General features: G+C 27.6%; 1 protein-coding gene across 1 annotated transcript in view; it reads right to left on the bottom strand.

Moving 5' to 3' along the window:
- LOC126746213 (UNC93-like protein) overlaps positions 1-13,333 on the bottom strand; it is an 88,887-nt gene extending 75,554 nt beyond the window's left edge. Inside the window, exon 1 of the mRNA XM_050454367.1 lies at positions 13,117-13,333. Within this exon, the coding sequence (XP_050310324.1) occupies positions 13,117-13,175 (59 nt within the window). The 5' untranslated portion in view covers positions 13,176-13,333. The remainder of the gene's footprint in view (positions 1-13,116) is intronic.
- Positions 13,334-13,577: the final 244 nt, after the last annotated feature.

Below are 13,577 nucleotides of genomic sequence, written 5' to 3'. Positions count from 1 at the left end.
TGGTAAGTTGTTATGCCGTTCGCCAAATTGTGCGGACAAATGAGGATCATTTACCTTCTAATTTTATTATACATATTTCGTCACATTTTATCTTTTATTTTAATTGACAAATTACAAAATAAAATAAAAGTAGAAAAATTCTAAAAAAAATCTCTGGCAAAAGTTGAATTCGGAGGAAACAAAGTCAAGCTCCATTAAAAAATGAAGTAAAATTTAGCTTTATTTAAATTTCTTAAAGTATAGTATACATAACATTCTACATATTTTATATTTATACACGTTTATTTTTATCATATTATTATTCAGTCCAAAACTTCTTTCAGTTATATAATATTAAATAAAAGTTTTGTGCCTCTAGGTTAATTGACCTAAAAATATAACAATAAACAAAATCGCCAAAGCAAAAACATTTTAAATTAAATTACGAATATCGTTGAATATTGGGTAAAAGGGTCTTTCAAACATTTTATCAATATTTTTAGCTTTTTTATTAAAAATAATATTCGGCTTCTCTAAAAGCTGTTAGGCAAAAATCAATAAAATATTTAAAATTGAATAAAGTGCCGTCATCAATTATAAAACGGTTTTTATAATATTTGCAAAATACCCATATATAGTTTTTTGAGAGGTTTAAATCACATCTATGTATATGTAAATAAAATCATATTTACGCAATCATTCCTTTTTATTATGACATTTTCCTTTTTATAGGTATCACAATTCCTTTTAAATTAGGTACTTTATGGTTATTTTAGAGGCTAAGGTCATAAAAGGGAAAAATAGTAGTAAAAAATATAATAAAAATGGCAGTTTGTGGGAAAAAGGGGTTTAGTTTAACAAATTGGTAAAAAATATTGGACATCTTTAACAGATTAACTTTTCATTAAGTTTGTATTAAATAGTATAGTGATCTTAACCGCCGTAAATCCACCAGCTGTTCTCCGATAGTTATCGATGGAACGAACAGCGGTCACAACTTGCACCACCTGGAGGCGAATGTGGAAAATTAGCGAGTTTTGAGCTCTCACCGCTAGGAGGTAGTTTAAGTCTGAATATTAGCGCCACTTTTAAATCGAAATAAATAATAGCAATTTGGTATAGTGTAAATAAATGCTTCTAGTAGTCTTAACTCATTGTGTTTAGTGTATACGTATGTAATAAATTAGTTGACTATTTTTGTCCATCAAGTATCTTAATTCACTTTAAAAAAAAACAGTTAAAACACTACAATATATAATAATTTATATTAATTTATAACTCACAATCTTTCGAGTAAAAACATGGTAAATCTTTAGAAAAATACCTATAACATAAATGCCAGAATCTTTCGCCATTTTCTCACCAGTTAAAGCAATAAGTACCTGTGGTTATGACTAAATGTCAATTAAGATTTTTTTGTATTTTCGACGCGATGACTTGTTGAAGCAATTGACTTATTAATGCTATGCAATCTAGTATTTTTTCAAACTTCCTAAAAATGACTACCGTTATACCAATTATTCTGTCTAGTCAAGTAAAATTGTCCATTTTATTATCTCCCCTTCTCTTTAATTTCAATTCTCAGTAAAACTCATCAAGCGATATTTCTGGAATAAACATAAAACTCGTTTCTACATCTAAATTTATTTTTTCCGCTTAAGGAACACTAACGATGCAATTTTTTAAGTTTTAGAACACGTATACATCAGTTTCAATCAAAATGAAGTGGCTTTCCCTGTTTAATACAATATGATCGCGTTTGACTGCTTTTATATTATAATACTAAAAAGGCTTTATATTTATCAGTTTAGGGGTACTACCCCTAATTGTTTAAATCATTTTAACATCAGATGGTACATTTTAAAAATCTGTCTTGGGCTCTGTTTTGTCCTTAGATGTCAACGATTTTCTTGCCATCAATTGCAAAGGCCGTATCTCCTCCTTCCTGGATACAATACAATAACTCTCCTTAAAGAATGTATGAAAAAAGAGTTAGGGGTAAGAAAGAACTGGTGCAGTGCCAATAGTTAGCATTACCAAACCCAGTATAATCAACTTTAAGGAGGATTTGGATAAAGTACTTGTTGTAAATTAAAACTGACGAATCCAATAAGTATTTGTGATTACTTTTGCATTTCAGACTATGTCACTGAAAGCTGTCGTGGGGGTTGTTATACTTTGTATAACAGGGCTCTATACAGATAATTAGAATGAAGAGTTCTCATGCACATAATTATTATACATCATATATATGCACCCTCGCCTACCTACTTTAACAAAAAACTATTTTTTATACATTTTCATGAAAATGTTTGAAAATTTACCCTTGGAATTGATACGGTTAGGAAGGCAAATTTGGGTATTACTAGTTTTTGCTTTTAACTATTCTGAGAAGGATTATGATAAGCTACATTAATAATACAGAGTCTACTATAAATGTATTTTAAACAAACAATTTTTTTACAAAAAATTATTTTTTATTTTATTACCGTCACACTTTTAATTGCTTATTACCGTCATAAATATTTCTTATTTTAAAATAAAAAAAAGAAAGAATTAACGATATAATTTACATGACATGAGATAATCCAATTTTTATTACAAAAAGTTTAATTAACTCACCAACAGCGCATATCAAAAATCGTTTAGATGCAAATCAATACATGAAATGCCAATAAAAAGTCAATGTTAATATGTAATATTAATGACGGTTCTAAGTAACTGAAACCTACCAAAGCTAATGATACCTAACAACAAGATAAGACTTTTAGCAATACATAAATATTTTTGTTAATAATAAAGCTGTAATTTTTGCAAAAATTAACCTAAGAAAGGAATCTTTGGTAACGATAACGATACAGTATTATATCAATTTTCGTAATTTTCTATTTAATAATAATAATAATAATAATAAATGCCTTTATATTACGAAAATAGTTACAAAAGTTATTAACCAAAAATGCGGCGAGATCTAGCCTGTGGCTACTCCATCTAACCGAACTGCTAACTTAACATACGAAAGCATAACAATGTAAATAATAAATAAATTGAATAAGTTTTAAACATTATGAAGAACATACAGAAAAAAAATAAGAAGAGAAGCCTAAAATTATAAGAAGCCTAAAATAGAATTTTGCTTACATCACATGACGTAAATAATTATTAAAATTATTATAATTATATCTAGTTTATAAAAGAAAGAAAAAAATTGTGAATATAAAGTGATATAACTTAAAATTAAATGAAATATATTTTTTATATTTTAGTTATTATTTCGCAGTGTGAGAAAAGTAAGATTTGACAGCTTTTCGAAATAAGACAGCCGAGGTTTTAGCTTTAAGATTATTTGGCAATGAATTATATACCTTAACCGCACTATAACTGAAAGACCCTTGGAATTTGGAAGTTCTGTGATTTGGTATCAAAAGGTTTGCAGAGTGGCGCATTTCACGGCCATGTATGCTGTTATGACTGGATAATTTGTCATATAGATATTGGGGAAGTTTATTATGGAGTACCTTATAAATAAGAACAGCCATATTGATTTTATAACGTTCATCTAAATTCAACCAGCCAGAGGCAAGAAATAACGGGGTGACGTGATGAAATTTTCTTCTATCGTAGCAAAACTTTAGGCAAGCATTTTGTAGCTTTTGTGGGCTTAACTTGTCCTTTTGAGCAAAAGCTGGCAAGAAGAGTACACTACCATAGCTAATTAAAGAGAGAACCAACGAATCACTTAATTTGAGTTTAACATCAGAAGATAAAATATCATTATGCATGTAGAGAATTTTCAATTTATAATAGGCTTTTTGTAAAATACTGGAAATATGTTTTACAAAATTAAGCTGATAATCAAGAAAAATGCCTGGGTTTCTTTTGCAGTCAGATGGTTGTATATTTCCATCGATAATAACATTTAAATTTAAATGATAAGATTTAGGCATTCCAAAAAGTAATAGTTTAGATTTAGTACCGTTGAGAGCCAACCCATGAAAATTAGACACCTGTACAATTTGATTTAAATCGATATTAATGCGTGCTAAGCCAGTATTCAGTTCATTTATCGGAAAAGCTGAGTAGAGTTGGACGTCATCTGCATATTGGTGAGACTTGCAGTTATGCAGGAATTCAGAAAAATCACAAGTATAAATCGAAAATAGTAGTGGCCACAAAATGCTGCCTTGAGGAACTCCCTGATTAATATTTAAATATTCTGAAAAGGTGGAATTTAAGCGCACTCTTTGCTTCCTATTACTTAAGTAATCACTAAGTAGACTCAGCGCCGACTCGTGTAATCCAAAATATTTTAGTTTAGTAAGAAGAAGAGAGTGATCCAGAGTATCAAACGCTTTGCTATAGTCCAGCAGCACTAATGCAGTAACCTCTCTATTATCCAAAGCACTAAAAATCACATCCATGAAATAGTGCTGTCGTGGTACCATGCTGCGATCGAAACCCTGACTGAGTAAAAAAATCATTTAATTGCATATACATGGCCTTTTCCAATATTTTAGAAAGGGTTAGCAATATACTTATAGGTCGATAATGAGAAAATTCCGTAGGGGTATTATTTTTTGGGATGGGCATTAACTCAGCATTCTTCCATTCAGATGGAAATCTTAATAATACAAGTGCTTTATTAATTATAAAAGTTATAAAGGGTGTTAAATAAGGAACTAAAAGTGAAATCATTTTAGTGCCCATGCCATTAGAACCAGTTGCAGTATATTTATCCTACAAATAATTTTTTCAACTTGCTTTTCAGAAATTTCTTTAAATTGAAATAGTTTCTTAACATTAGGGTGTACTTTATTGGTATACTTAGTTTTAAGGCCATTATTAGTGCATACCGTATTTACCTTGGGAATGCTATTAATAAAAAAAAATCAAGTCCATCAGGCGCGTTTCGAGAATCGCTAATAATTGTGGAAGGAGAAACTTTAGATATTATGTTAAGAGAATTCAATGTTTTTTAAAAATAAGTAGGGTTTGATTTAAATTGTTCATTCAAGTAGGCTTTCTTTTCGCTACATACTGCACCCGTTACAAAATTCCTAATTTGTTTGCATTCATTAAGCGCAGCATCAGTTTTTAGTTTTTTATACTTCGTGAGGGCTTTTCGTCTTAGTTTCATCATAAATCGTATATTGTCAGTAATCCATAGAGCTTTGCTTTTTGTGAACTTGGAGGTTTTAAAGGGCGCATGAATATCAAATACATCAATTACATTTTTTTGGAAAAAAGTTATCATTTCATCAATATCAGTAAAGTTAAATATATTTTGTAAGTTAATTTTTAAAATGTCATTAAGAAAATCTACAAAAACAAAATTTGAATAGTCCCTGTAAGTACGTAAAGACTTTGGTGTACGGGTTTTTTCAAGTTTTAATTTACTTAATACTAAACAATGATCGGATATATCATCCATATTAATAACCTGCACATCTGTGATTAAGCCAGGAGCCGAAGTAACAAGAACATCAATTAACTTGGCTCCAATGCTTGAAATTCGAGTTTGCTTGAATTTATTGATTTATTTGCTGTTATTGATTATAGTGCTTGAATTTATTTTATATAAAAAGTTTATAGGTTAAATTAATAAAACTTACTGGTTTAAGTAAAAAATATATAATTTCTCAGCCCTATATAAGAATAATTTAGATGTTCAAGAATAAATTTTAATAACACAAATAAGAATCAAGTTTCTCATTAAGGTAAGTAAATTAAACTTTACTTTCTGTTACAAAAATTATGGCGCCATTGTTAATGAACTGAATTAAAATAGATATAAAATTGAATAGATAAAAAATTATTTGTATATTCCATTAGTTTTTTGCATAATTTGTATGATAATAAAATAAAATAAAGCAATTGTTTATACATATATAAAATGTAGAACACGAGAAATTTTCAAAAATTGATTTAACATATTAAATATGTATCAAAGTATTAAATAATATAACTGATAAACTAAAAATAGGAAAATAAAACATAAAAAAATTACTAAACCAATCTACTAAATAAATTATCGATTTTAATTATACGTTTCTCAAATTGTTACACTATTTATCCTAAATGATTAAAAGTCTAGCAAATTCTTAATATAAAGTATTGCCACTCAAATAATCTTTAAATATGGATAAACGCTTACTTAAATCACAATGAACTTTAACACGTATGAAAAGCGTAATATACATTATATACAAAACCCTTACATATAAAACGTATTAAGCTCTTGGTACTAAAAGATCATAAAAAAAATTAAAAGTAAATCTTTGAAATGCATAAAAATATCCACATCCTAAATGCACAAGCATACGTAACCAATCACCGATGCAAAACAGAAAGTTTTGTAAAAAATAAATATAAAATTTAAATTATCTAAAAAATGCTCCCGGCGCGGCGTGCGTAATACCTTTTAAATATGGATAAGCGCATGAGCAAAGCTACAAAGATATACACTTTTAGCATGCAAAACTTTAAATATTGACAAATTTCACTTATTAACTATTAATTTTAAAAATCAGTTACATATTAAATTATATTTTTTGGCATAAATTTGGAAATTCAGAAGTGAGATATGTCCGATTAACTTTTATATTAACTGAATTAAAGCAGATTAGTAACAGTTTATGTAATGTATATAAAAAATATATTTTTATGTTTTCTATCGGATATTTTTGTAATTAATTTTATACTATAAGTATCACTTAATAAATCAACTCACAATAATAGAATTGAAAAGAGAATACAGACTGTGGTATGTAACTGTATATTTATTTCGTTTTAATTATAATTAAATTAGAAAAAAAAATAATTAAGATATTTAATTAACAGAGAATTTTAGTTTATTTTAAGGCCTAAGGAAAAACACATTTTTTTTAGTTAAATATTAATATTTTAAAGAAAAATTGTGAGATGTTAAAAAAATTAATACATTTTGGTAAAACTTGTATAATATAGTCTTTTAAATTTAAAATTTTTAAATACAGTATTACTTTCAAAATATAATCACGCAAAATAAACAGTAGACTTAAATGGTTACTATAATATTTGAAAAATTTTAATCCTAAATAATTAACAAAACCTCAAAATTAGTGTAAAATTACTATAATAACCGAAAGCCAAAATAGAACAGTTTTAGATAATTTTTGTTGTTTTTCTTAATACAAGAGTTACACGGTAGAAAATACTTTAATATTCTAAATTTTTTTTTAGTAATTAGTGCATATTTCTAAATTTTTGTATAAATATATTGCTTTAAAAGTTGTTGATTTATAATAAAACACCATGTATAACATAATTATAATTCTATTTCAATTCAAGCAAAACCACAATATTGCAATTAGTTGGATATTAATGCTTAATTAAAAAGGTGAAACGAAAAATTTAATGTATAGAAATTACGTAAATTTCGCACGATAAAACGATTTAGATTTAATTGGTAAAGGAAATTCCGTCAGTAGTTTATTATTTATTATGTTCAGTAATTGATATTTTTTAAACTTTTTATATAAACTAATGGTCATTATCTTGTATTAATTATTTATTTTGTATTTATTATAAGTTTACGTAGTTTTTTTGAATCAAGATTTACCTAGTTTTTTTCCGTTGAAATTTTTGTACATAAGGCCTTAATTTAATTTTTCTTGAATTTTTTATTTTTTTAAGTTTTTATTTGACAATATAAGAAAAAATATTTTATATTTGTGCAACCTCTTATTTAACAAGAACATGAGATTATAGTTTTTTTTTTCTGTTTAATTACTATTTATATCAGGTCACTTCTGAACTATTATTCAAAAAATTAATAAATAAAATTATAACTATGATTAATAGGTTAAAAGAAATCAAATAGGTTACTTTTAAAGGTTAGTGAATTACTTAAGACAAAAAAAAAACAAAAGAGGATATTCAAAAAAATCATTTTAAATAATCGCTCTAATCATAAATCCCTTAGTAAACTAAATTGTTTAATTAAATCATGCAACACATTAGTTTAATTATTAGAAAATCATCAATGGATTTATCAATATTTTATATAAGAAACATGTAAATCACAATTAATTTTTTGATACTTATACATAAGAAAATATACTTTTTTTATGATTAAAATGGTAACGGCAAAGAGAATTGTTGGTAAATAACACAGTTTGCATGAAATATAAAATTAAAGAGTATTCACTGTTGCAATACGTACATAAGACATTTTCAGTTCAAGGTATTCAGAATTAAGTAACTTATATAAATTCCACCATTCATAGTGTTTAGTTGCAGTGAGGAGTAGCCATTCTAATATTTATATATATTCATTATAAAGTATCTATGCTTTTTAGTCATGCTAAGAAATAAATGTTACGAAAAAAGTAACAAAGTTATTAATAATAAATCTATGAATGATTTTTTAATTATTTGTAATAAGGAAACTAAAATCCAAGTCATATGAGAAAATTGTAAGTTCTTTAAAATCGGATTTTTTTTATTATTAATCTATTACCTTTTTTTTCCTACTACATCATTATTTTTTTTATTTAAATATTATTTAGTTAATCAATTTTTTTGTCTTTATTTTAAATTTTTTTTTCTTTGAAGAACTGCACATGTTCTCATCATAAGAGTTTTCATTTTCCTATTAATTCTTTTATATTACTTATAAAAATACTGAGAGATGATTTAAATATATGCCTAATTAACTTTCATGTAAATTGTTTTTTTAATAAGTAATATAGGCCTGTATTTATTTTTAATCTCCATTGAACCACCTTTATGCATTGGACCAACTGATTTTTAATTTTTAAAACACCTGGATAAGTTCTTGCTGGTAAGCGTATTATATTAATGAAGGAAATAGGTCCAAATATTATCATTGATAAAAACGACACGGTCGAGTCTAATTATGTTTATTCCAGGTAACTATTTTCTTTAATTTAAGTCTCGCTCGCTTTATGTTTCTTTTAATTATACAGGGTGTTTGAAAAATAGACGGAGATATTTCCTTGTAAAAAAATATGAGAAAAAGTTTCTATAAACATGGGTCCGGAAATGCACAAATTTCAAGATACAGGGTGATACATTTTTTAAAAAATATTAATTGTTTATTATTATTAATTATTTTTCTAGGAGAGCTGACACTTGTCAAGGTCAAACTTCCATGTAGAAATTATTTTTTATTTTCCAAGGCACCGGTGATTTTTTTACCAAAAATTAATAAACCAATTATGTCCAGTGGTATGCGGCAAGTTAATAAAACGGTATTTATTTTTTTTATCGAAAAAGAAGTGAGATACGAAAAAAATACAAGAGGCCAAAAAGTTGTATTTTTAAATGCTTAATCAAACAACAAATATAAAAGTTGAAAAAAGGCAGTGGTGTACATTTTTTTGTCAATATTATTTGCTCTAAGATGTCCCTCGGGACGCCACTCGACCTTATAATTTTATTGTAGTTAGGGCTAAATTTTGTATCTTGAAAACTCTGCATTTCCAGACCCATGTTTATAGAAACTTTTTCTCATATTTTTTTACAAGAAATCACCCATTGAAATATCTCCGTCTATTTTTCCAACACCCTGTATAGTATAGAAATACAGAAAGGCAAATATGCTTAAGAACTTATAAGTATATAGAAATCTTTATCATTATTTAATACTCTTTCGCAGTTTAGTCGTACCAATGCTGATTACACATTTTGGTTAATGTTTGAGTTCTTTTTTCTTTCTTAAAATTTACAAACAAGAATCATATTTACCTATGGTAATGTCTAGCTAATATGAACATTATCTAAAGAAAAGTTACTATGATACCAATACTTATATAGAAATATTATTTATATTTAGATTAAATTTGTGTATGCATTTTACCACCGAGATAATATGCAGTGAGATAACCTATTGATCAAATAAACAATATTTAAACACAAGAAATTTTATAATCAATCTTGGATATCTAGCGATGAAGTAACGAATTTGATAATATCTTAATTATTACAAGATACAGCAACATAATCGACGTAAGAGGCCTCAGAGGTGTAGCTGTAGATCGTGACCAATTTTTAGTAAAAGCTAAAGTATGAGCAAGAATATCTAGTCAGTCAAAACTGTCCATCCCCCTGCATAAAATACCGAAACATTCAAATATGACAATAAGAAACAAGAATACTAGAGAAGTCTAACAGCACATCTTGAGTCAACATTCAGACAGGATGATGTTGGAAAAATATGGAAGAATACTAGAGATTAAGTAATTGCAATTACGCAAACCATAGTCGGAAGGAAAAGTGTTGAAAAGGAAAACTCTTCGTTCGACAAGGAGTGTGAAGAGAAGATAAGGGATAGAGACGTGGCCCAATTGGACATGCTCAAAAACACAAACGAACCCTATAGGAAGAACTAAAGACAGACAGGGCCAATAGCACGGAGAACATTTAAAGTAAACCAACAGACAAACAAATAATCAAATTAGGAGATTTTTTTAAGAAGCAAAATGCACTAAAGGAGGCTTTAGACCAAAAACTGGTAACAAATAAAAGCGAGGTGTGGAAAAATTACGTCGACCAATTACTAAATGCACAGGAGGACGAAGGCAAAGATAAGGTCACCTGCTATACTGCAGATACACTGGTAAAAGACCCAACTCTTAGGTAGTAACGAAGGCGATCAACAGGCTGCAAAATAACAAAGCAGAAGCTTTTCTCAAACACTTCCACACCTCATAATTTAGATTTTAAAGGAAGTAAAAATACACAGTAGTCAGAGAAACACTGTCATCGTGCCGCTACACAAAACGAGCGATGCTTCAACAATCGGGGAATATAATTATTATATAGTAAATATAAGGTTTGATTCCTAGTACTACTCAAAAGATTAACTTCCTTCGTAGACCATTAGCTATGTGACTACCAATGTGGGTTTAGAAACCAGCGATTAACTATAGATCAGATCCTCAGAATCCATCAATTGAGTGCACAGAATATAACAAAATCTTCAACTCTTTATTAAATTAAGAAATGCGTAAAACATCCTACAGCTTAAACTTATCAGGTTAATAAAGATCAGCATGGCAGTCTCTATAAGTGACGCATGGATCAGAGGAAAACCTTCAACCTTTTTTACTGTTAATAATGTCCTAAAACAGAGAGAGACAGCATCTCCCCACTCCTTAGAGAAGCTTAAGAGAAAGTAGTGTGGAAGATAAAGACAAAGACTTTTTTATTTAGAAATATGGATTTTTGTCTTATATTGGCCTTTGCGATCGTACAGACATCGTTAAAGACACAACTAGGCACGTTAAAAAAGAATTTCAAAAAACTGAATTTTCAGTGGAAAATATAGGCCTAAAAATAAATGAGAGTAAAACTACCACATCAAGAATTGAGCGTAGGGATTGGATAGGATAAAATGTGACAACGAACCAATAAAACTTTAAAAGAAACCATGAATTGAAACATATAAGTGCTATCATTACGTCGGATAATTACATAACCAAGTAAATTAATATCAGAATACAAAGTGCCAATCGCTGCTGTTTTGCATAACGAAAAATAATAAAATCTCAAAATATACCTTGGATGACTAAAATAAGAATATACTACTCTACTGCGACACCTGCACCATGATGAAATAGTACAAGAACACACTGAGAATTACAGTAAGAAAAATTCTACAGGGTATGTATGGACCTATTTTTAATTTAGTTAATTCCACCCTGGTTTGTAAGAGCTACAGAGAGAGAAATAAGGAGAGAGGGACAATATATCACTTTAATAAACCCTTTTTACAAGACTCTCAGTTTCTTGTAATTATTTTTGTGACCTGCCTCTTAATTTGGTAGTGTATAGTTGACTGCTAACTCAGTGTTTCATTTTAGGTAAATTTGAGGACCTCAGTTATTTTCACTTATTTTCAAGAGTTTTATCAGATATATGGTATTGTTTTTGTTTTTAAAATAATAAATGGGCTTATTATGGAATTTTAGGTGTTCTTTGATATAAAGAAAAAAATTTAAAAACTCTGATAAACTAAGCATATTAATATTTGGTTAATTCAAAAATAGCTGATAGTTGATTTACGACTAGAAGAAAACGAGTTCCTTGGAGAAACTTTAAGGACAATTCTCAACACTACAAGTGGAATTTTTGATTTCTAAAATCATCATGCATAAGTTCCAAAGCTATTTCTATGAATACATAGTAATTTTATACTCTTATAGCCCTATCAAAATATGGAAAGAGGCTTTCCACTGGAGTAATTGATCGTTTTGATGACTTCTACCACTCTATGCATCCCATGCATTAAAGATACATGTTAAAAAAGTTGCTTTATTTTCTTTTATTTTTATTGTTATTATAAGGTTCCTCTATTTATTGTTTAAAGTAATTATTTTTATACATTCAATAAATTTGGTTTTTGTATTTCTAAAGTGCATAATATTCTTTACACGCTTGATTGTGTGAGCAAATATGTGTCATTTTCTTAAATTTATCTCCTTCTTTAATAAGATTTATAATTTCTGTCGTTATCGAGTCATTGTCAACTTATTTTGTTGGAATATTTTATATGCGGATACATTTTGTACATGTATCTGTACTTCTATTTATTTAATATTTAGATTTATTGATAAATTTGGTGGCCATTTAGTCTTTTATTTTATATTTTTTGCAAAATCTATTTTAATTTTCGTTTTTTTATTAGGATTAATTTCTTTTTATTACTGACGCGTTTTATTATTGTATGCCCTTTTTTTTAATTATTTACTTGGCCTCTATTTAATAATGTAAAATAGACTTGTCTAGTGACTTCTTTTGAAAATTTTAATTGATAATTGTTTGGAAATGTCGATCTTGCTGAAGTTGCCATTTTCTTTCTTTCCTTAAGATTTCGCAAATATTCCTCTTCATATACTTGGGCTGCTTAAAATTTTGTCTACTCAATTTATATCGATGTATACAGTGCAAATAATTTAAATACATAAAAAAATTAAATTGCAATCATTAAAGGTATTATGTATTTATATGATTTTTTTTTAAATATACCAAATACGTAGATTTTCAGTCTTTATGAACTCCCTTAAGTTTGGTAACTTTTATTATTGAAATAAATAGTAGCAATTTAATAATTAAATTAAACAAAATTCCTACCTGTTAACATCGTACTTATCCACAATTTGTTCGATTTTATCCGATATAGTATACACCATTTTCAATTATATACTTAAACTGTATTAATGTCAGTTATACACTTAGTAAAATTAACAATTTCCTAAAGAAAAATTAATAAGATATTCACACTCCGCAACAGTAAAAAACAACAACTAATCCAAATGCTAGCAAACGACTCAATTGGTGGCAATATCACCGTAAATGATTAGCGTTTACTATACGAGATAAACCTAATGCCATGTCCTTGCATTACCTTGTAGAGATTTTTAGTTCTTCGGCATGAAAAAAACACTTTAATTGCTCTGAAATTTTGTTATTTGTTGTTATTAATTACGTACCTGTTTGTGGTATTTGTTTGACCTACATTAAAATATAATAGTAATGCTATAAATGCGTAAATATGATTGGATTAATACCCTAAGTAAGTTTTTCTATGTTTA

Source organism: Anthonomus grandis, chromosome 17, assembly GCF_022605725.1.
Source record: "Anthonomus grandis grandis chromosome 17, icAntGran1.3, whole genome shotgun sequence".
In the NCBI taxonomy this organism is placed as follows: Eukaryota; Metazoa; Arthropoda; class Insecta; order Coleoptera; family Curculionidae; genus Anthonomus; species Anthonomus grandis.
The sequence above is the reverse complement of the archived record's forward strand: the minus strand, read 5'-3'. Positions and strand labels throughout refer to the sequence as shown.